This window comes from Podarcis muralis, chromosome 4, assembly GCF_964188315.1.
Source record: "Podarcis muralis chromosome 4, rPodMur119.hap1.1, whole genome shotgun sequence".
Lineage (NCBI taxonomy): Eukaryota > Metazoa > Chordata > Lepidosauria > Squamata > Lacertidae > Podarcis > Podarcis muralis.
In genome coordinates, this window is record NC_135658.1 from 53,927,345 (window position 1) to 53,952,648 (window position 25,304).

At 40.3% G+C, this 25,304-nt stretch overlaps 1 protein-coding gene across 3 annotated transcripts in view; it reads right to left on the reverse strand.

Moving 5' to 3' along the window:
- The window catches only part of RUNX1 (RUNX family transcription factor 1), a 175,194-nt gene that overhangs the window by 51,742 nt on the left and 98,148 nt on the right, over window positions 1–25,304 (reverse strand). For all 3 annotated transcript variants that reach the window (XM_028727126.2, XM_028727125.2, XM_077927327.1), the window contains 2 exons: window positions 24,526–24,682; window positions 4,282–4,386 (listed from right to left, as the gene is read on the reverse strand). In XM_028727126.2, coding sequence (XP_028582959.1) covers window positions 4,282–4,386; window positions 24,526–24,682 — 262 coding nt within the window. The remainder of the gene's footprint in view (window positions 1–4,281; window positions 4,387–24,525; window positions 24,683–25,304) is intronic.

Here is a 25,304-nt window from a genome sequence, read left to right on the forward strand (position 1 = left end):
ATTTTGAGGAAGCCTGCTTTAAAACAATAAGAACATGAGAGCCCTCCTGGAGCAAACCAAAGGCTTATTCTAGTTCAACATTCTGTCCCCACAGTCGCCAACTAGAAATCTATGGAAGCCTCACAAGCACTACATGAGACCAGAAGTTCTCTCCCACTCATGATCCTCAGCAAACTGTATTCTGAGATAATCTGCCTCTGATACTGGGCTGCACTAGCAGCTATTGATAGCCTTATCCTCAAATGGCAGAGAAGCATTTAAAGACACACTCAAAAGAGGGAAAATACATTATTTGTTCATTGAAAAATACAATAACTGAAATAGCCTTGGGGAAAGTAGCTAATTTAAGAATCCTTGTACGTCTACTACATTTCTTGATCTAGGTAATGAATTTCTTCAAAGAACTGGCTCATAGAAAAGCAACTTTGGTTTGTGATTCATAAGCTCACCACCATGGAAAATAACCTTTTAAGTCTTTTTGGCAAACGCTCCACCAGAATTTATTTAATGAATGCAAGTTTCAGATGCCTCTACAATGGAAAATAAAAGGTATCATAAATTGAATGTTCGTTTTAGGAACCATAAAGTAAGATCTCTATCATTGCCATCCTTATTTTCTGTGTAGTTCTATATTTAGATGTGTTTCACTGAGGAAAGAAAATAGGCTGCTAATGGATAACTACTACTGATTTCAAAATATTAGTAATCTCAGTGTCCCTTCAGTCTTTATTCCCCAAATATTTTAAAGCTCAAGTGCTTCCTAAAAACTACGCAGTTGGGTGTTGTTGTTTTTTGGGGGGAGTAATATTTATTTCATAAGACTATATACTTACTACATTTAATATCTTTTATATAAGAATTGGTAGGTAACTTTTTTGGTTCTGGTCTTTATCAATCTTCCATACTGCAGAACAATTTTGACAGTTGGGTGGGTGCAACCCACCTGTCCATCACATGACAAGATTTCATATCCTTGTGTGAAAATCCACTTGGGAGTCAAAGTACAAAGTGTGTTCATTGCTTTGTAAGAAGCCCCATGCTGCTTTTAAAAATATGAAATCTTATAAGTTGACATTCTTGGTAGCGCAAAGTTTGGTTTGCCAAGAAGACAGCTAGCACGATGGGCCCAGAAGGGATATAATTTTACTGTATTTCTTGGACCATCTCTCCTAATAAATCTATACCTGGTATAGAATGTATAAGAGCTCCTAGAATATATAGGTAGAAACGTGCCTATTCTCTCTCTCTCTCTCTCTCTCTCTCTCTCTCTCTCTCTCTCTCACACACACACACACACACACAGTTGTAGCAGCAGCAGCAGTATTAACAGGATGGATCCATACTAAGTTAATCATGCTTTATTCCAATTCAAATCAATAGAGCAAGTTGTCATGATTTTAATGGAACTGAAGTGTGAATAACACTGTCTGGATCCAATCCAATAATTACAAGGTACTTGGAGGATGTAGAGCCACTCTTTGAGACCCCCCTGCTCATTTGGAGACCCTCATTTTTAGACCAGTTATTAATTTCACTCCTATGGCATTCATGTATTTTTTAGGTAATGTCTTCAAGTGGTAGTACTAATGGGTTTATCACAGAAGAAGGGGTGTGCACATGAAAGCTATGAGGAAGTGTGGATTTCCAGGCAACAACAAGAAAAGCAGGTGTTTGTTTTGTCAATGCTGTATAAGCACTGCTAGGCCTAATTCATCACTAGCTGAACCTAGGATCCAATGTTATAGATAGTCTTCTGTAAGCAGGATAGCTATTGCTGAGGAAACTCTAAGAGGTGGTACAAGCATGCTGGTCAGACTGGAGTAGACCAGCTCTGGAAAAGAGAAGGGATGCTGCTACTCCTAACCCTCTTCCCTTCACCAAGGAGCTCACAACAGGTACCCAATGATGCACCAGATGTGCCTGTAGCACAACCTGTGCAGATGATGGGTCACCCATCCCTTGCCCAGTAATTATACTGTTGCTGAAACTTGAGTTTGATGGGGGTGGGTGGGAGGTGTCTCCACAAGGGCTTGCATATATGCTCCAGGACTGAAAAGGTGATAGGAAATTGTTTTTAAAGGTGGGGTAATATTACTGATTGGGGGACAGATATATAGCTCAGTATTTGTAAGCCGTTCATAATCATTCCATCCGCTTTGTCTAAAGACCAGCTCGATCAGGTACCTCCTGAACTGTGCCAGTTGGTCATTATAAAAGCTGTTTAAGAATTAGTACCTAAGTTTTATTCCCCCCCCCCACTTCCTTACCTGCCTCTTTTCCTGTGTGTGTGTTTTTTTAATATTGTAATCCTATGGACAGGGACTGTCTGGTTTTAATTGACTGTATGCAAGCAACTCTGGGAGGTTTTTTTTTGGCTGAGGAGCAGTGTACAAATGCTCTAAAGAAATATAAAAATAATAAGTGACGTTGTAAGCACGAACCCATGACACTACTGCAGTCAAAAACACACACATAAGTATCTAGCGGGGTTGGGGCAGGGTACTGCATGTTTAAGGCAAATAAATATAATTGCATTTTGCTTGGAAAATACAATGTTGCACTATGAGACTTAATTTTAAAAACATCCTCTAGATTACATATACAGTTGCGTAGTCCAAATGCAGACAAACACTTAGATGGAAACTGCATGAAAAGAAAGAGGAAATATTCATCAGTCTGAAGCTAGCAAGATGAACTAGTAAAAACGAAACCGATGAAGAACATTATATATCAGGTCTTCACAGGTCTGTTAAAGTCGGTGCCAGTGCTCTTTCAGTATTAGTGATTGCCACGATTTCACACAAAGGGTTGTTTTTTTAATGTACAGAATTGATTTGGAACTCAATCCTAACTTGCAATGCTCTCCCTCCCACGGGTGCTTGTTTCTATGCTCTTCCCGTTTTGACTTCTGCTACAGCCACACTGCCTCTGCCAAATGTGTGTGTGCGTGTGGCGGGGTGGGGAATAAGAAGAAACCACAAACCTCAGCATACAAGAGGATATTTCAATACAAATATGAGTATTCTACAGTAAAGTTAATTATTGCCTTGGGCAATGAGAAGGGAACGTATTGCATTAGTTCAGCAACGAGGTGGCTTTGGGGTGGGGAATTTCCCCTCCTGAACACACTGTGCTCATGTGAGTATTTTGAATTTATCCCTGGAGATACCATATATTGTTTGCTCATTCTTAATTGTTAAAAATGAAAAAAAAATATGGCAGTCACTTGACTGAAGATCTGCGCCTCAGCGGAATAAATTCCAACTGCCTGCTTGAAGTGTTGCCTTCAAGAATTACTGTTTTCTTAAGCTGCAGACCGGCATGAGATACAATAAGCTGCACACAAGAGCAACTGGTTGCTGTTTTTCTGCCTCCCCCACCCCTTTCACCTCTGTTCCATCTGCCAGCTTTGAGGGGAATGGGGGGGGGGGGGAGTCTGAACAGGGCTATTTTGTTTCTAAAATTAAAATTCCAAAATTCCAAAGTGAGTAAGAAATGCTGAAGAATATGCATGGTGTATTTGAAATCCCACATCCTTTGTCAATTTCTGCATCTACTATCCCTGTTCATTCTCTTCAAAAAGGCATTTCAACTGTCTCTTTCCAAATCAATAGCCATGCAAAACAGATCCCTAGGGGAGCCCCCCTCCCTCGCAGTGAAATTCTGGTTTAAAATAGTGTAACTTCCTAGCTAACTGATTTCCACAAACCATATAGCTAGAGATCTAAAATGCAGCCAGTCAGATTTAACAGTGCAGTTTTTACACATGTTCGCTTGGAAATAATGTGTAGATGGGAGTTCCATCTCCCAAATAACTTCATCTAGCAGGGGCAGGGAACTTTTTCCAGTCTGAGGGGGCACATTTCCTTTGGGGAATCTTCTGGAGGTTACATGCCAGTGAGGGAAGGCAGGGCCAGAGGAAAAAGTGGGCGAGGCAACAAATGAAAATTTTTGTCTGCACCTCCAGGAAACAAAAGGCATTTTCAGTGTTGGAAGGCACATTCTAGCCAGGCAGAAACACTCAAGGGGAGTGTGAAGCAAGGCCAGTGAAAGGAATGGCCTGGGGAGAGGAGCTCGGGCTGGGGAGGGGATTTAGTGTGGGAAGGCCCAAGAGCCTGAGATAAAGGCTTGAAGGACTGCAGTTGGCCCAAGGCCCCCACCCAAGTACACAGGAGTACAGCCTTAGTAAATTTTATTGTAAGATCAGATTCAAAGTTTATTAAATAGAATGGTGTGTGTGTGCATTCTATTTCTCTGCCTTTAGGTTATCTGAATACTTACTTCTTGGTTCTCGAGGCCCATCCACTGTGATCTTGATGGCTCTGTGGTACGTGGCTACTTGCGGAGGATTTGTGAAGACTGTGATGGTCAAAGTGAAGCTCTTCCCTGAAACAGAAAAGGACATTTACTTTTACACCTGATTCATATTAGTCGCCCTTGAGCTATAAAAACATTGAAAACTATTTGATGTATCGGTGAACATATTCAATTTAACTTAACTGACACGAAAGCTTGAAAGAACATTCAGATCAGCTGGTGGAGGTAGGACCGATTGATTTTAAAAAAATAAATAAAATACAGTAAATAATGTATTTCATTAAAAAGTTTCAGCAAGTTCAAAAATAAAATAAAATGCTATCGAACAGCAGGTGCCTCAGTTTCTTACACCAAATCTGTTTTGTGCTTTTTTGTGGTTTACTCCAGAAAGTCAGTTTCCTATGAATTGCAATGTTGAAAGAAAATGTTCCATTAAAAAAAAACTAGGTAAAAAGTTTTATTTAAAATAATACAGGGTGGAATCCAATTGTTGCCCTTGTATTTATGGTAAGAAGGCCTTTTGATCCAGCAAATACCTCCATTAAGAAGAAAGCAGGGCAGGCAATGTTTGCCAACTTGCATTTCCCCACATTGTCTTCCACCCTGTTCCATGCAGACAATTTTCTAGGATTTTGGGTGCTGCAGGATCAAAAGCTCTTCCATGACAACCAGGACAGCAGTGAGATTCCATCCACAGAAAACTGATCTGTGGTTACGATTTGTGGTTACAATATGGCAGAGCAAACCAAGGAAGACCCTATTTCATGTTTACAGAAGACTACCTTTTAACCACAAAGTAAATAAACCACAAGACCACAAAGGCACACACCTATATGTGTCACTTGTTGCTTACTGATAATTCTGTTTGATGGACTTTTTTTGGAGTTTTTTTAATTCACTGCTTATATACTACCACATTGTTAGCTGGTGTGTAGATTTGATGACAGCTGGGACGTGGGTGGCGCTGTGGGTTAAACCACAGAGCCTAGGACTTGTTGATCAGAAGGTTGGCGGTTCGAATCCCTGCGACAGGGTGAGCTCCCGTTGCTCGGTCCCAGCTCCTGCCAACCTAGCAGTTCGAAAGCACATCAAAGTGCAAGTAGATAAATAGGTACCGCTCTGGTGGGAAGGTAAACGGTGTTTCCGTGCGCTGCTCTGGTTCACCAGAAGTGGCTTAGTCATGCTGGCCACAGGACCCAGAAGCTGTACGCCGGCTCCCTCGGCCAATAAAGCGAGATGAGTGCCGCAACCCCAGAGTCAGCCATGACTGGACCTAATGGTCAGGGGTACCTTTACCTTTTTATTCACACATTGCGTATGAATGGAGTCCTAGCACAGTATGCACTGAATCCAGATATAGTCATGTGAAGAGTTGAACTCAATGGAGGTCTGTCGTGCCTAACTCAAGTCTCAATCATTTCAGTGGGTCTACCCTATGAAGAAGTAGCAGTAGTAATATCTCCTTCAAGCCTAAAATTCAGATGGGAGTCTCTGGAGTCAATGGAAGGCTAGAAAGTGTCTAAGATCAACCTCTGCTACATCAGTTGAGGAAGGGGGTGGTGAGGGAAGGAAAGTATCTCCACCACTGCTGTTGAAATAGTGGGAATAGTTTGCTCTTTGTTCATTTCAATTTTTAAGAGATAAAGACCTAATTTAAGACCAATTTACTAAAAGCTTCCTTTGGCTTGATGCCTGGGGCAAACTGAATAAGGTTCTATGTTAGTATATTTAATCCTGTACCTGGCAAGTCTGGCAAGTCTATTCTCATTGTCTCACCGCATAAGTTACCATTTATGTAACATTTGTAAAGCCAAAGGCCCAGGCCACAGCAGCGTGCCCAGAATTTCCATCAAAATGTTAAGTGCACACTGCACTGTGAACAAAAGTGCTTTATGAGATTTAGCTCATTTCTCCTTGTGGCAATAATGCGACATAGGTCTGCAATGTCATTTCCCTTTTACAAATGGTAGCAAGTAGTAGTCACCTTTATGAAAAACAATTCACTGTAGCAAATTGCAGCTGGGGGTGGGGTGGGGCTGATGAGGGCTGCATTCCCCCAGGGCAAATTTGTCAAGGGGGCACATGCCAGCAATAGCTGAAATATTCTGGATTAACTAATTCTGGATAAAGGCCATCCTGCTTCGGTCTTCAACATGGCTACCTCAGATTAGAACTCCCAGTCCCTGTGCAGGTTTTGTGCATCTAGCAACCCTATACGGTTTGATGAGATCACACTCTCTCTCTCTCTCTCTCTCTCACCAGAATAGCTACTGAGAGTAAGCAAGTGAAAGTAATTTATTGAAGCAGGAGCCTACCAATTTGTTATTGGACACCTTGTGAAGGGAGGGAGAGTTATTTTCCTCAAATCATAGAAGTGGGGCATTTGCATTTATTTATTTATTTTAAAAAATTAATTAAATAAAATGCCACCTGTTCCGGGAGTGGGGAAGTGAACACTTTTAAAAGCCATGAGAAATATGGAAGGAACAAACAGAATGGAAGGAAGTTTGAGGGGCTGGAAGAGTGAAGCAGCTTCAGGAGGCATCGGGGAGGCAGAGTGCGGCCTGTGGGCCAACAGGCTACCCACCTGTGAATTACAGTGTGTACATTTATTTCATATCTTTATAGACTGCTTATTACCAAAACATATAAGTGGTATACAAATGCTAGATAGATAGATAGATAGATAGATAGATAGATAGATAGTGTGTGTGTGCATGAGCTTTGGTAACAGGCTTAGCCATTTTCTCAACAAGGTTTCTTCAGCTGCCCACACATCATACATTTAACTACATGGATTCCCCTGAAAAATTCTGTGACATATACTTTACCCTCACGGAGCTACAATTCCAAGCACCCTCTTAACCAAGTTCCCAGAAATTGAGTGCTTTAAAATAGAGATTATGCCAAACTGGCACCCTTGCACAAAATACTGTGCAAAACAGAAAAGGGACAGGGGAGCATTAGACCTCACACAGAGCTGTGAGGTGAATGAACATTAATGTAAACAAGCAGAATAGCTTCCTGGAGTGAGGCATTTGCAACATTTCTGTTACAAAATGTAGCCAGATGTCTGTTCCCCTTCTGAGAGCCAGATTAGATGTGATGTTTGTCCTGATATGCTTGATTTTTAAATCAAGGAAGCAGCGTTAACTTTTTGGACCCATTACAGTTGTGATCAGAATTGCCTCTCTGTGGCTGCAATTTTCAAAATCTCCCAATGGCACCAATCAAAACTTTCCTCCTATTGTGAATTTAAGGATGGAGGATTCTGATCTACCACATACACTGGCTATTAAAAAACCCCCAGACATGCCACAGATTTTTTATTTCCTGAAATTCAGATATGCTGCATGATGATATTATTTGTCAAATGTTTATTAATTTTACTAATCCACGTTTAAGGCATGTGCAGCAGTCCTAATCCATGGATGTTTACTCAGAAGGAAGTGCCACCATTCAGTGTAGCTTATCCCCAAGTAAGCATGCAGGTAGAAATCAGTTGTATGTTTTAATGATCACTCAGGAATCTTCCCTGCTTCTAGCAGTGCACATTGCCACTGTTATACGTCTACCAATTTAAATGTTGCAACATCATCTCCAGCTGGTGCAGGAAAGACATTCTCTCACTTGACCACATCAGATGCTAGCCTACACTGTCCTGTGTCTAGACTATGATGCAACCTCATCGTGACATTGTTGGTGGCAGTTTGAGTATGTAAACTCCCTGTGCTGGAACCTGTTTCATCTGCAATGTGGAATCATGCTGGAAAGTGTCTCCTTGACTTATTCACTGGATGTTGCCATTACTTACTCAGTTTAACCTGAGTCTGAGATGAGTGCAGACCTCCAGGCCTCCAGGATAATTTCTAGAGCAAGGAGGAAGGACTCTTTGCAAACTCTCTTGGTTACCACTGAACAGAGTCTAATCCGTTCACCCTCATCCTGAAATCTGCATTCTGAGCCCTGGCAATCTGAAATGCAGGTGGGACAAATCCTTGAGCTACATAAAAACACAGAATCATGCAATTGTAGAGTTGGAAGACATCCCGTCCAAATATTTTTGTTTTGTTTTAAAAATTATTTACTTAGATGTGTGTTGAGTCCCACAAATGTCTCAAAGCAACTAATTGTAATAATGCAAAAAGAAGGATGATACATTAAAAAAAAAATCAATTTTGGAAGCAATGCATTAAAATTATTTATTATTCCATTTATATTCTACCCTTTCTCCCATGAGCTAAAAGGGGTGTACATTGTTTTCCACCTCCCCGTGTTATCCTCACAACAACCCTGCAAAGCAGGCCACACGGAGAAGCTGTGACTGGTCCAGTGAACTCGCCACAGCTGAGTGGGGAATGGTACCCTGACCTCCCTGGACCCAGGTCCTAGTCCAATATGCCAGCCACTACATCAGGCAAAAACTCACTATACCAAAAACACTAGACGCTTCATTCAACCACAAGATGAACCAGGACCCAAATACCTGGGAGAATAAAAATATCAGTGATGGTGCCATTGATTAAAGAACCATTAGAAGGGAGCAAGAACTGCTCATCAACAGCACCAGGACAGCAGGCTAAGCAGACACAGAAATCGCCTAGTAATTATTTCAATATTCATAGATAAAGATAAAAATTAGTGCACACAAATTTTATGCAAACCTGTGGTCTTCTTTTTTGGGTGGGGTGGGGGAATGCATTTTCTCTCTTTATGTAATGAGCAAGCAGCAACTTTGCATCTCCCTTCTCCACTCTCTTCTCTGATGCCACGTATAATGAATGACATGGAGCAGGGGCTTCTACTCCCTGCCTCCATTTCATTGGTTTGTGATGGTGGGAAGAAGGAAACTCAGTTTATGGTGATGATGTCACACCATGCTTTTGTATTAACAGATGTTGCCAGCCAGGAACAAGAGAGAGGATAATCAGGGTTGATGTTTTGAGTATCCTCAGTACAGTAATATCTCATTCTGGCCCAAGGTTTTCACATTACATTAAGGAAAGATAAGAGATATCTGGAAGCAGAACAGTAGAGAGAAAATTCCTTTAACCTGGTGTTTCAGCCTTCACTGTGACTGCCAACTTATTAATGATACGAAAGAACAGCTACTTGGAAAAAGAATGGGGAAGTGTACTACGATATAACATTGCATCCTTTGGTAAACTGTAGCGAGGAACACCCACAAGGTTGCAGAATTTATAGACCAGCAGGGAGAGAGAAAAGAAAAACAGGCAATCCACTTCCCTTCATATTCGTTATCCTCGTTTTCTCCGACCCCCTTGCAATACAAGTCTTTAGATACACTTTTCAGACTTTGAATCCAGTGTTCAAATAGTATGTTGCTGGTTTTTACCAACATCAAAACACTCAGCCTTAATGCACACAGGGCCAAACCCTTGTCCTCTTTAGTCAGGCCTTTATGAAGGCTCCATTGTCTGGTAAAATTATGAATGATCTGTGCCTCATCTGACTCAGTCTCTGCAATCATCATTAGTTAGTCTGCAACTTTGCTGCAGGCTCCCATCCTTCCATGTACTTTTTGTTCCCTGCAGCATTACATATTTGCAGTCTGTACTTCCACATTTCTCTAGCCATACACCCACCAGTTCTCCAGCTATGAAGTAAAAGTCTTTGCTGATTGTGTAATTCCTCTGTTTTGCATGCTCGATTTTATAGCTCCATAAGACATCTGTCTTATCTATATTAATCCTCTGTATTGGAAAATGATTTTTTTTTAAAAAAAGCAAGACTTGATAATTTAGGTAGACTGTTGCTTCAAGAATGAAATGTCTAGACTAGAGATGGGAAACCTCTGACCCTTCAAGTGTTCCCTGGCTCTAACTCCCATTAAGCCCTAGCCAACTTGGCCAATGGCCAGGGATGATGGGAATTGTAGTCCAGCAACATATGGAGGGCCACAGGTTCTCCACCTCTGCTCTACGTAGTTGAAGCAATTAGAGTATCACTACAAAACAGTCCCCAAAATTTAATTTTGAATGTTTTTTAAAAAGAAATTGGAAGAAGCAATGGCAAGACTAATTCTTGCTTATGTGAGTAATTTTGTTGGAAAGAAGAAAACCCTTCCATGTGCCTGAAAATGTATCATATCTACAATATTAAAGTTTATGTGTTTCTTTCATATTGTGGTTATCACAATAGCCCTTACCTCATTTAGTGTGACCTATTTAAATCATTGTTAGGTAATAATCTGAGGAAGTATGCAATTATCGATGCTAAAAATCGATGACAGTTTTGTCTGCTTTGCAGTTATTCTGTGACCAGTGTGTAATGTGCACTCAGTCTATAGACCCAGGATATGACTTTTTGATGATTAAAGTGCATGTTTTAAATTAAAAAACACACATTTTTCATTTGGTTACTTTCTCATTAGTGTGTGTTTCGGGTACAGTTTCGTTTCTGTACCAGGGTTGTTTCACTTCTCAGAATCACCATACCAGCTGGGTGATACTATCCTCCTTGATCACTGCTCCAAAAGACCCCAAAGCTGCGCTCTCTCTCTCTCTCTCTCTCTCTCTCTTGCCAGTCATTCACAGAATGTAGGCAGCAGCAACTTCTATAGGGAAGCTTCCCTGATCATTTAAGGAACTTGGTAAGTCATGAACTTTTAAAATACTGCTCTGTCAACATATATGTAGTTCTTTATTTCATGCTATTCATGCATAAAAAACAAATAGGTAGCACAGTAAAAACACAGTTTGGTATATCCTGTGAGTGGCGAGCATGCTGGTGTACTAAACTGTGACAACAGAAGATGTAAGATCTGTGTGCACTGTCAATTTAAAGTGACTTTCAAGATCAACACCTTCCCATTCTTTTACTGAAGTCTTATTCATCTGACCATAAAGGTAAAGGGACCCCTGACCATTAGGTCCAGTCGTGACTGACTCTGGGGTTGCGGCGCTCATCTCCCTTATTGGCTGAGGGAGCCGGCGTACAGCTTCCGGGTCATGTGGCCAGCATGACTAAGCTGCTTCTGGCGAACCAGAGCAGCACACGGAAACGTCGTTTACCTTCCTGCCGGAACAATACCTATTTATCTACAGTACTTGCATTTTGACGTGCTTTCGAACTGCTAGGTTGGCAGGAGCTGGGATCGAGCAATGGGAGCTCACCCTGTTGCGGGGATTTGAACCACCGACCTTCTGATTAGCAAGTCCTAGGCTCTGTGGTTTAACTCATAGCGCCATCCACGTCCCTTTTCATCTGACCATACTTCCTCACAATTATTGTTAATGCCACTCATCCCCAGAGACTCAGATCCTGAAAATACTGGGGGGCAAAATCTGGGAACTAGAGTAGTGCCTGGCAGAGAGGGACCTGGTAGAACAGGTGTTTAGGTCAGTGATGTAGGAAGGGGAACAGAAGACGGAAACTGGCTTGGGAAGATCTTGACAATGCCTGGGTACCTCCTGATGGAGCTTTATGGAAAAGGGGTGGCTGAGCAGAGCAAAAGTCAAACGGGCAGGATAGTGGCAAGGGGAAGCTTATCTACCGGTACTTGATACTCTCACCCAACATGGAAATGTACTTATTCCCCTGAAGGCTAAAAGCCTGAAACTTCAGGCCAAAACCTAGGGCAATCTCAACTCCTGCTTTCAAGAGTAGGACAGGTCCTGCAATGTAGGAAGGTGACTCTTCCTAGATTTGCATGCTAGAAATGCGACAGCAAGCACAGTGCAAGTGAGACGCTGCTTCTTGGTTGCAACTGAAAGGACTATGTGGGGTTTTCCACATCATGATTTTCCACATCATGATAAACTGCGGCCCTCTTTTCTTTGTAGGATTTCTGCTTTCCACAGAGAAGAATATTATGAGCATGTCTCCATTTCTTCCTAACTCTGGCCCTTAGAGGAAAAGAAGCCTTCTGTCATTGAATGTCTTCTCAGCTTTCCTTACATGAAAGGAAGCTCAGTGTAGCTGTGGGGTTTTTTTAAGAGCTTCTGTTTGTTCTCTTGTACATCCACAATTAATATGACCAAGGTCTGTAGTCCAGAATCATGGTGGAGAGGTGGAATTCATAAAGGCTGCATTGAAGCATTAACTATCACTCTAGTAGATGGCACCACTGCTTACAATGCAATACTAAACATGATAAGATATAAGGCTACTTTTACCTAACTTTAGATATCTAGGGTTGATGAAAGGCATAAACGAAAATAAATAAATAAATAAATAAATAAATAAATAAATAAATAAATAGACAGACCTTTCACCTGCAGAGACCCCTGTGTGCTGTGCAAAGGCATGTGTATGGCAAATATGAGAGAGGGTTAAGAAGGATGGTGAAAACCAGAAGAGAGGGGGGAAAGACTGCCAACTTTAATAAACAACATCCCATATAAAAGAATTATTTTAGGAATAGCATCTTTGGCTAAAAGCCTCATGCTTTTAAGGATTAGTTGATGCTTTTAAATAAAACCAGCTCTTAATGGAGAAGCAGAGCAGCCTCTGACTACAAGTGGAGCTGCTTCTATAAGACAGTGATAATAAAATTCTTATAAGCATGGGTGGAGACACTAATTACAGCACAGGAGGAATGTAATGCTGTTGGGTGCCCTACTACACCTCAAGAGCACAATAGCCATACAAAAGGATTATGCAGCTTTATTGTTACTGTGTAATGCCTACTGTGAAAATATTATTGAAGGGTGGAAGGCATGAGAATGATTCAGACATATTTGCATGATATTAATGTCTGACAAGAAGATGGAAAGATTAACTTACAGAGGAGTTACTATTTCCATGCAGAGAGTGCTAGTACCAGTTTAACTTCCTTATTTCCAGCCGGACACTGGATTTCACATCAAGAGGCCTGTTCGCTTCTCCAGAACTTAAAGTGATCTTCAAGTCTCCAGTCATTTATACTGTGTTTATCCTTTCAGACGAGAACTAGCTCAACAGTTAATAGTTGTCATGCAAAATATATTCTCCAGAAGGTGAACTTTGAATACCTGTTTTCTTTGTTTTGAAGCATCTATGAAGAAGAAGATACTCTGAGAAGGTGTATCTTTTCTAACTGCAAAAGGTCCATTTTTAAAAAGTGGATTTGTTGTGCTAGGGTGATGGTAACAGAGGTGGATTTAGGAGAATGTGTCTGGTTTGGCCGCACTGGGCACAGAGCCTGGGGGGCACAATTGTTATTTAGAATGGAGTGTGAGTGGCTGGGGGCGCTGAATTTGGGTGTTGCACCCTGCTGAAATTTGAGACCCCAAAGTTTGCCACTGATGGTGATAAATCTCCTTTAATTGTACAAGTCTAAATGTGTGCTTTGCAGGCCCTTTCTGCCTCTGGACCTTTGGAATCTTGTGGCCTGTTCTGACTGTGGGTTCCATGGCCAGCTACTGAGACTGGCTTTCAAACTCTGTCACACAACAAGGTTAGAGGCACTTATCACTATGGGTTTCATAGTCACGGAGCAAACGATGAAGACAATACATAAAAACCCAAAGAAAAATCTAGCTTTGTTTCACATTAAAAGTCTGAAATAACTCTCCTGCTTGAACATAACACAATTTTATTTTCCTTAAAATGAGCAAAATGTTAATGATACCTTGCTATATATATATTTTTAAAGTACTTCATCAGCAGATAGTTGCTGTTGCTGAATTACATGGTTCTCCTTCTTTTCCTTAAAACAAAAACTGTTCAACTGATTGCAAATGAACCCAGGTCTTTGCAAAGAAGTACAAGATGCTTAACTAAAAGGTTGCATGTTATCCTACCCTATCAAAATACTAATTCTTCTTTTTAAAAAATCATAATGGCCCTATTTTTAACTGCAGGTCAGCATTTGTTTTTCCTAGGCAGATTGGTGCTAAAAGATGACTTTACCAAAATGTGGATCAAAACTCAAATCAAAAGGAGCTGGCAGCCAGCATTGCTCAAGCTGAATATGTCAGCTACTGAGTCAGGGAGGTAACCTGGGCTGCCATAAACAGAGCCTGCTAAGCTGAGCTACGCTTCTGTGATAACGTAAAATACAAAAACAGCTGCAAGATAGCGCACCGACTCATCCTCATAAGCCTCAGTGAAAACAAAATGTGCAAGCATCGCTCAGCACAACCAAAAACAAGGAGATTTATTGTTATTAGAATTAGGGCAGTGGCTCAACATTTGGCGCAATATTTGTTTACCACTCTCATATGCCCAGAGACAGGAAGCTCCAAAGAAGAAAAAATAACTTTCCCAAAACCATTTCATGATTAAGATTCGCACAGTTGCAGCCAGCAGTTCTGAAGACTAAGGTCACAAAATGTGCCTTATTAAGAGAATTCATGTGGTAGGAATACTGAAATAAATCTTGACTTGTAGCTATAACCCTTGTATTTACATTTTAGAGAAAAATGGTTGCACGCACCCACAATAGCTCTGACATACTGGACTGTCAAAGGAAAAAATAATTATATAGATGCTGACACTTGAACGCTGTACAGCCTTTTAAATAATATCATACAATCACATACACAAAAATTTAAAAAATACCTGTTTAAAGAGGTTCAAATGTATTCAAAGTAAGGAGTTACGGTAAGAGACACTGCTTATATTATTGCATTTGAGACATACACAGATCATTTTTGTAAAATGCCATAAAGAAATCTAATCGTCTCCTATTATTTTTCTCCTTGCTGATGCTTTTTAGTTGAAGGTTCATCTTTGTGGATCAGATTTAAATAACAGAATGCTTGTGAGCTGGCAAGAGGCACACAAACCACATCATGTTTTCAATTCAAATATTCTAATTGGAATGTATCATATAGCCCCTTAGACAATCAGCAATTCATACCAAAAAATGTTGGCATTACATTCAAGTTGTCTTTTTATGCCAGCTATGTTTGTACTGTTTTATAAATATATCTTCCCCCACAGTCTAAGAATCTACAAGAGTTAGCACAGAGAAAAAGACCATCCTCTAGTCTGACTGTGCCATTAATTGTTTTTTAATCTGGTCATTCTCCAAAGCTGCAATCCTCTACTACCCACATACGTGGCAGCAAGTGCCATTGAGCCCAGTGGATTTACGTCCCAATAGACACGTACAGGAGTATGCTGTCACAGTAGGCGGCTGAACTGAACAACAGGGTGGCAAGTTAGAAGAAGCGGCAACAAAAGTAATTTTGAGCTCTTTTTTGTGTCACAAATCTTATGCAGTTACTAAAGGCAAAGGAGCCGTGCCAGAAAACAGATGGTTAGTCTCATTGCTTTTAGATGTTCAGTGTCTCCTAGTGCTGGCTGCTCATCTGCCAGTGTTTTGCCTCCCATTTTACCCTTTAAAGGCACTCACAAATCTGACCAGCTCTTCTCTTACTTTGCAGCAGAAAGTGGTTGCCGATACAGCTAGACAAGTTTTATCATACTTTCCTGTTTCTAGATTTGCAAATGAAAACGATTTGAGAATCAAAGTAATACTGTGGCGAGCTGGTTACCTGAGGCATCCCTAAAGGAATTTCTACCACAAATTAGCAGACAATCTGAATGCAACACTACAGAGTTAATTCAAGCTGCCCATTGCCATCCTGGTCCGAACTGCTTAGTATTTAAGACCACCTTAGATACTCTAATCCCCTAAAGTTCATGCCATGATAAAAACTGGTTAGCAACTCAGGATGTTTTGTTCATTTTGCTGCAGGAGACTAACATAGCTAGTCTCCGGAAATAGATAAGGGAAAGTTCAGGTGCAATTGCTTCCCTTCAGTGACAATAAAATTACAGCATTGGGTTTTCCTTTGTTTTTTGTTTTGAATGCCTTCCCTTTTGAAATATGTCAGGCTCCTACTATTGCAGACTTTTGGCTACTGCTGAAAACCTTCTCCTTCACTTGGGCTTCTCTAGCTTAGCACTGTTGTTAATTTGTCCACAACCAGCATTTTGACTATGTCTGAAATCTGTTTTGTTGTGCTTTTATGGCTTTTCTATTGTTTGTATTATTTATTTATTATATTTAGAAATCACTCATCCTTCAAAGGATCTCAGAGCAATATATATATATAAGCGCGGTAAAAGACAACAACAGTAAAACGATATATTAACTAATTAAAAAAAGCACTGATTCACATACAGCTGCTAGTAAATCCCCCATTATAAAACTGTAGAAGTCTGGATAAATAAAAATGTCTTCAACTGACATATGAAGAACAACAATGAGGGTGGATAAATGTACTTCTAGAGAGATGATTCCAGATTTCAAGGTCTTACTATGGAGGTTTTTTTCTATAGGTCTTCCCGCTCTGCTGAATCCTGAAGGGGTTGTGTTGTTTTTATCCTCCTCCCCCAGCTTGGGTATTTTGATGTTTAGTGGTACAAAGCTTTTGCAAAATGAATAAATCAACATTTGTGGAACTCCCTCCCTTCAAAATCTCAAGAAAAGCAAAGGCTGTAAAATATGCAACTCTAGGTGATTTCTAATGGTAAATGTAAAGGACCCCTGAATGGTTAAGTCCAGTCAAAGGCGACTATGGGGTTGCGGCACTCATCTCACGTTTCAGGCCAAGTAAACCAGTGTTTGTCCACAGACAGCTTTCTGGGTCATGTGGCCAGCATGACTAAATCACTACTGGCGCATGGAGGACCATGACAAGTGTCAGAGCACATGGAAACACTGTTTACCATCGCAGCAGCACATATTTATCTGCTTGCACTGGTATGCTTTTGAACTGCTAGGTGGGCAGAAGCTGGAACAGAGGAACGGGAGGTCACGCCATCGCACGGATTCAAATTGCCAACCGTCTGATCAGCAAGCCCAAGACACTCAGTGGTTTAGACCACAGTGCCACCTGCGTCCCTTTATCTTAAGATGAGTTACCTTGAAGTGAAAAAAGTTCCACATCCCCCCTGGCCCTGAAGCCCCCTAAAAAGCATCCCACTCTGCAAAATGTGAGAAGGGAAGGGAAAATCATCCTAAACTTGAGTGGAGGTCTGCCCAGTTTGGGGCAATTCTCCCCTCCCATAGCAGCCAATTGTACACTTCCTCCCCACATGATAATGATGATCTTCCTAGGGCATGTAAATAAATTGTTCAGAAGGGTCCCATTACCTCCCCCCCCCCATCTTCTTACAGAACAGAGGTGTCTACAGTTGATGGGGGACGGAGATTTTCTTCTGTGAACTTTCTCAACTTTCTGTGAACTTTCTCATCTTAAGATTTAAACCAGGCTTCCTCAACCTCAGCCCTCCAGATGTTTTGAGACTACAGTTCCCATCATCCCTGACCACTGGTCCTACTAGCTAGGGATCATGGAAGTTGTAGACCAAAAACATCTGGAGGGATGAGGTTGAGGAACCATTGCGTTTAGTACCTTCAGCCTTCAGCGAGACAGGGCATGTTTTTGGAACATTTTAAGAGGTTTATCGGTCTCTCAGGTCCTAGTCTGATACTCTAACCACTACACTATACTGGCCCACTTATTTTAAAAGGCTCTGAGGTGAGATATAAAATAAAACACGAGAACAGGCCTTCTCTGCAGTGGCTCCCCATCTGTGGAATACTCTCCCCAGGGAAGTTCACCTGGCGCCTTCATTATACACTTTTAGGCGCCAGGTAAAAACATTCCTTTTCAACCAGGTCTTTGCCTGACTTGCTCTACGTCCTATACCCTGTTTAAAAATGCTGCCTCTTTGGGGTTTTTTAAATTGGGTTGCTGGTTTTGTTTTGATTTTATGTATTTTATATTTTATGTGAACCGCCTTGAGACCTTTGGGTATAAGGCGGTATAGAAATTAAATAAATAACAATAACAATAATAAACATCCCTAGCTGCTTTCATAGTTTGCTAATGTATCCCAATGCTGCAGCCTTTTATTATAGTTGTCTTTTGATTTTTTCTTCTTGAGGGATTCTGAAATCATTTGTGTATCCAATGCATCCAATCCAATACATGTGGGGAGAAGCTTTTACACATGTGTAACTAATTTCTGAGGTGATACCTTATTATCAATCTTCTTAGGTTGTATAAAGTATCGTATACTTTGCTAGTGCTGTAAAAACAATAGTGGCAATCCAAAATCAATCAAACTAGTTTCTTTCATGGTGCTACAACATTTTTTAAAAAGTGGTATATTTGGTTTTGAACGTACTGGAATGCAGAAAGACAAAAACTAAGATGAAAAGCCTAAGCAAATTTTTGCCAGCATGACACAGGAAAAGCAGCCAGATTCTGGAAACAGACCAAGATGTTTTGGCAATAAACAGATTGTGGAAATTTTAAATTCCCACTTCAGCCAAATCTTAAGCAACAACCAACAAGCTCTGGTGATGTGCCCATCTAGAACCATGGTTATGCATGTTTTACTCAAGCACATTTATATAAAGTAGTTCCATGGAACTAGTGGTACAGACTTTTCCTCCACTCCATTTGACAGAATGGGAAACCCTACACAGCAACCTTTTTTCTTGCAAAATAATTGGCAGGGTTCTGTAATTTGCAAATCTATTTTTAATATAAATGGATACAGATGTGTTTCTACAAAGTGCTTATTTATTACATGCCTTTCTCTCATTAACTCCACAACGGCATCTATCCACTTCCTTTCCCACTATGCTTTCAGGGAGAAACAAAACAAAGGACTAGAGATTAGTCATGGCCTTATTTGCTCCTGGTGAAATTAAGAGAAATAGCCAACAGCATGACCAGTCCCATCCTTAAGCAGAGTGAGGCAATTGCCTCAGATGGCAGATACTGTGGGTAGCACTGGCATCACCCTTGGCAATTCCCCTCTGTTGGAGAATCAGAGCCTGCTGCCCTCAGGTGCAAAGGAGGATGCTATCCCATTGCCAGTGCTGAAGTCAAGTAAACTTCAGTACATGGAATGAGTGAGGTGGGGGCAGGGCAGGATCTTGCTTTTTGCCTCAAGCAGTGAAATGATTTGAGCCGGCCCTTATGTGAAGACATATAAAACACACACATATGCAAAGAGTTGTATCCAGTGGTGGCTTTGTATTAGCAGGTGTGCTTCTGCTTGCACAAGGCAGGACACTATATTTTCAGTAATTCCTCTACCTAGTGCACCCCTCTCCATGCCCCCCCAGGCTTTCCTGAGCTATTTCCAGCACTATACTGGGATATAGTGCAAGTTTACTGCTCATTTCCGTATTACTCACTTTCAGAAAAAAATCAGTTTGCAAATGATATGGAAATATGTGCAAACCTTGAAATCAGTGGCACCTCCTTCCAGGTGTTCTGGGACTCTGGTGCCAGTAGTACAGGCTAGAAAGGCAGGTTTTATCAGTAATGGGCTGGCGCAAGGAAAAAATTGCTAATTCCTAAGCAGAAGTGTTTTGTATTGGAAATCAAGCCAAAACTGTCAAATACAATTCTATTTGTTTATAAGGATCTATTCTCATCTTTTGAGCTTAGCATGAGGAGAGTAAAGTCACTTTTAAAATACAGAATAATGAATGGAATACTGCACAGCAACAGCTAATATTTCCAAAACATGTGGTGGGCATCCAGATCCAGAACATTACACCTATAATCCTGTATCCAGTTTTGACTTTAGTGAGTCTAAGCTTCCATAACATTAGGGGGCAATCCTGTACGCAGTATGTTAAAATTCAGGCAAATGGAGTGAAGTAGACTTCTGTAGACAATGAAGCACATTGGACAAGAAAAACAAGAGGTATTATTATTATTATTATTATTATTATTATTATTAATAATACCCCACCCATCTGGTTGGGTTTCCCCAGCCACTATGAGTTGATTGATTGAAATAATGAGGTTGAGTTGATTGAAATAATGGGGATTTTACTATGTTTAGCAATACTGTAGCAGTAAAAACCAACTGCTTCAAAACTGCAACTGAAGTGATTAAAGTGTAGTGTTAGATATGACTGAATACTTGCAATAGACATTGCGTTCTTTGTTTTTATAATTTATAAGCAGTTTCTAAGAGGTGTGCATTAGGGATACAGCATGAAATCAGTTAAAATTCCCTCTGTCTCGCAAGTCTCTCAAGTAAATGAAATGTGTATGTATATAAAGAAGTTCTTCAAACTGCCAATGTGAAATATAGTAATGAGTAAAAAGACTGACCCAGCAATTAGTCTATTTCCCATTTTCCTGGTCTTATTCAAGTGTCACTGAAGTCTACAGACTTATTCAGATCAGGTGGGTGCAGGTCTAATTGTTATGGTGGTTGGGTATTGTGATTTACCCTCTCGTGCGGAATATTAGACTACCAATAATTCTGCACAACAGTGAAAAATAGGTATGAACTTGCATTGTCATTTCATTGCTTAAAACTGTTCTGGACAGCTACACGTACAGCTGAGCCAATGCAACTTACTGTTTCCCATTAACATTTTTGGCAGTAAAAAAATTCCTCTTTTGCTGATGATTTTTCAGCACTCCTTGCAAGTAGGGAGGGATGGTTGCTTATTCTTGTAAATTGCCCTCAGTTGTCTCAATGGCATCACCATGTAGGAAAATCTGATTGGGTACCTAGCATTGTGACATTATCACATTCACTATTCAGGATCCCTGACTGAGTGGAATCACCAATGTAATCCTGGAGGAGAAAGAAGCAACAGCCAAGAGAAATAAAGCTGCTGACCACGACTGAACAATAGGGAATAGTCACACTGCCTAAGTATTTTACAGATGAAATTTCCACTTGTTCTTGCCTCAAATCAAAAGCAGAGAATATATGATGCAGCCCTAGTTCTACACCAGTTATTTTAGTTAATTTCAGTTACAAACCATATGCACATACCTAATTTTCAGTCATCCTTTGCATCCTGTTTTGCATATTGTTTATTCACATTACAGTACTGCTTCCGAGCAGCTAGCTTCATGCACAGAGAAACATCACACAGCTCTAACAGAAGTTCATTTCCCTGTCTGCATTTCATGACCTTTGACGCAAACTGCCTTAGTCCTCACACTTTAAGCCAATGCAATAAAAGAATGCCAGAAACCAGTGCAAACAGCCACACCTTTAGGAAACAGTTCAGGGTTGTATGAATAAACAAAAGCATATATTAGTCACTCATTCAAAATTGGTATTGCCCATAGGAACCAAAACTTTAGACCTGAATAGTTAGCATGCAACCTGCCAAAGATTATCACTTCCTTAAACTTATTCTGACAGTCAATCTTTATTTGCATATCAACTCCTATACATAAGTGATCGGTGTTACAAATGACTGAGTAGAATTAGTAAAATAAATGGCGTATAATTTTCTTCTGATCAGCTCCTGCTCCTTCCTTCACTTTCTTATTCTGGCCTTAGGAACTGCATAGACTCTGATTTCTGGCTCTATGCACGGTGCCAACTACCAAAGTGCAGGCCTGTTTTTATTAGCTTCTCAAACACTTCACCAGCTTTACGTTTAAATCTTCAAAATGTTTTCTAAACACTCTGAATCATAATGAGAATTCCATTTACTGAAAAGGTGCAGCCTTGCATATAACAACTGAACATGTTTAATGACTGATCCTTTTATACATTACAGCATCACTCATGTTTTCAGTAAATGGATATAATTTTCTCTGCTTTACCCTATTATTATCATTCGTTAGCATCACCAAGCTACAATTCCAACTGCAGGTATTTCTCCCCCAGCAATTATCTTCTTCACAGAAGCAACTCAGGCAGGTTTAGAAACCATCTAGTTTTGCATATTAGGCTAAAAAGCAGCAACCACATTTCAGAAAAGAAAACTGAAGCATGTATGTGTGTGAGTGGCAGAGGTCTTTTTTAAAAAAGCAGCTGAAGAAGGAGAGGATAGTGGGTGAAGAAAGAGCTGTGAGTGGAGGGGCCCCCTTTTCACATCCTCTGGACCCCTGGGAAACTCAACAAACCTGCTGTACCTGGAACTGAGGGTGCAGAGTGCAGCTGAATGGGACACAGCTGTGGACAACCTGAGGAAGTGCCATACACTTTGGGCCTGCCCATAGAAGGCATGTCTAGTGAGAGAGACTAGGGTGATGTCCAATGTTTGCAGGAACTTTTCTTGTTGTGAGATTTTTGTGCGTGAGCTGAGAGTTTGTTTGGACCCTGGGTGAGAACCAGAAGGCTGAGGAGGAGAGTGTGTCAGAAGGAAAACTAATTGATACTGATTAATGTATATTAGTAACTTTGTATCAATGTAACATTTTAATATAATAAAAAAATTCCTTCCAGTAGCACCTTAGAGACCGACTAAGTTTGTTATTGGTATGAGCTTTCGTGTGCATGCACACTTCTTCAGATACACTGAAACAGAAGTCACCAGAAAAACCAGCTGCACCAATATAAGATGGACACCTGGCTTACTAGCAGTACATGTGAAAAAGATCCAGGTGTCTTAGTGGACCACAAGCTTAACATGAGTCAACAGTGTGATGCAGCAGCAAAAAAGCTAATGTTATTCTAAGCTGCCTCAACAGAAGTATAGTGTCTAGATCAAGAGAAGTAATAGTACTGCTTTAGTCTGCTACTGGAAGGAATTTTTTTATTTTGTTTCGACTATGGCAGACCAACATGGCTACCTGTAACTAGAACATTTTCATATGTAACTCTGTATTTTTGTAATGTTTTGTTTCATTTGCCTGCTGTTGCTTTAAGTTTGTTTGTACGTGGCTTAGACATATTTTTAACATATTAAGCAGTATAGAAATTAAATAATCAAAAATCAAAAGCTAGTTTCCATAGAAAATGAAATCAAGTCTGCTATATGCACAAATCAAGGGACCAATCCCAGTCCTGATAAAATCAGCACATTAGTAAGGAGCAAGAATCAACCCAGCTACGCAATTTTCCTGAATTATATTTGTGACTAGGAGCCAATTCATAGCAAAGGCTATGTGAGCAGCCCCAGCCTTCCTCAGGTATGTGCTCATATAGAGATAAGACCAATTCATGTATTCAACAAGCTTAGAATGCTCTCCGCAGAGCGGGGAGCAAGGGTGTAACATTATCATCCTGCATATAAAGGAATATGTGATCCAACTGTCTGATTTTATGAGATCTTTACTTCTCAGAAAAGGAGGGGTTGTATAAGTCAAATTGATATACACATTGGTCTATGCATGGAGCACTCAAATAACATGTTGCCATATATAGACATTGGATGCGATGTCCGTCAGCTTCTCCACCACATGGAGAGAATCCTCTGTAAGGTGAGTATGTGAAAAGCACTACAATGCTTAGTTCTTGCAATCACAGATATTGCTGGCAGCGCCTCCAATGATAGCAATAACATTTTTCCATCTGCCAGAGTTATGGGAGTTTCTTCTGGCTGTATCAATATCCATGCAAATGCATAAAAAGAAATAGTTGAACCTAGTCACACAGATATGTGTGTGTGCGCGTGTGTGTGTGTTTAAACCATGATATAGATGGTGCATTTTTAGCAGTCTCACAAATCAGATAATTAGTTAGAAACATGTCTCATTGACATCAACATATCTTACTTCCATGTCAACATATGTGGGTGCCTATTTATCATTCTTTGTATTCCTAACCTCACTATCATGAACTGCGTTGCTAAAGCTAAAGTAACAAACCAAATGCATACTTATTTCTTGTAGAGACCCATTAAATGGAACCATTAAGGAAGGGGGGGGGGAGGAAGGAAAAATACTCTCTGCAGAAAACCACCACTGCCAATATATATAACAATAGCAAACTACAACAAGCTGACTCTACTCTGCAGTCACCAAACTTTATAATTAGCAATGTTTTCATTTCAGTAATTAAAATTTCATTATACACTGGCTTCAGCCATTCACTGAGGATCTGTTTGTTGCAGTCCCCTTTTCTACTGAAATTAATGAGAAAACTGCTCACATGGGATTTCTAACACTACTTCTGAGATATACAGAGCTCTACATCGACACTACTGGCTAAATACGTACTGAGCAGATACAAATCATGGTACCATAGCTCTGAAGGCAGATCTAAACCATCTGATAACAATACACAATTCAGCCTGTAATGTTTGTTGCACAAATGCATCATAAAAACAAGGTAGTGATCTACATCCTGCAATCATTTACCACAATACCACCAATATGGACTTTGGTTGGCCTCAATTGCGGTAATCCTGAAACTGCTTACTCCGATATAATTATATTGAAAGCAAAAGGGATTATTGCAAAAGAAAGCAGTCTGAAAACTGCAACAAAAGATTCTGTGCATAGAGCTTTCTGCCAAGACACAACTTAATTTTAGTGTAATGAAATAATAGTGATAATGATATCATACCTCTTCCACTTCTGCCCACAAATCTTAGGTCATTAAATCTTGCGACTTGATTCTTCATGGCAGCAGTAGCATTTCTGAGTTCTGCAGAGTAGTTTTCATCATTTCCAGCCATCACTGTGACCAGAGTCCCATCAGGGACATCTCCTAAGGCCACCACCTAAAAGAATAAAATGGAAGTACCATTAGTTTCTTATTGATAATTTGAAGGTGCAAACTATAAGCAAAAGTCAAATAGGATTATTAATTTTTTTAATAGGGTGGTGAGGGATGGGAGATTGCATACAGGTGAACACAGACTTGCAAGTTTAACAATCTTAAGCGCTTAGAAGTATGAAACTTACACTCAGGTACATAATGTTAGGATTGAAACCTAAGTTAGTTGCACTAAAGTCCAACTGAAAATCAATCAGAATTAAGTTAGCCATGACTAGCTTTCCCCATAGATTTCAGTGGGACCTAATAGTGGCTAGCTTAGTTCATATCCAAGCAGCTGAATATATATAACATTTCTTTGGTAAATAGGGTGCTAAAACACAGCACCCTATTTAACCGGGCACAATAAAGAAATCAAAACCTGAATCTCAAACACATTTTTTTGGAAGTAAATGCCATTGGTTTCAATAAAACTGAAAAAAGGGTGGTTGCATTAGTGCAGTGTGGCATTTTGGAGTGCTGTGCTGAAGCAGTGACTAAATGTAAGCTAGCAACAACCTCTAAATTCAGGCTGGTGGTTGTAGATGAAGCTTGTACTACAGATCTATTTGCGTACTCCATGGCAA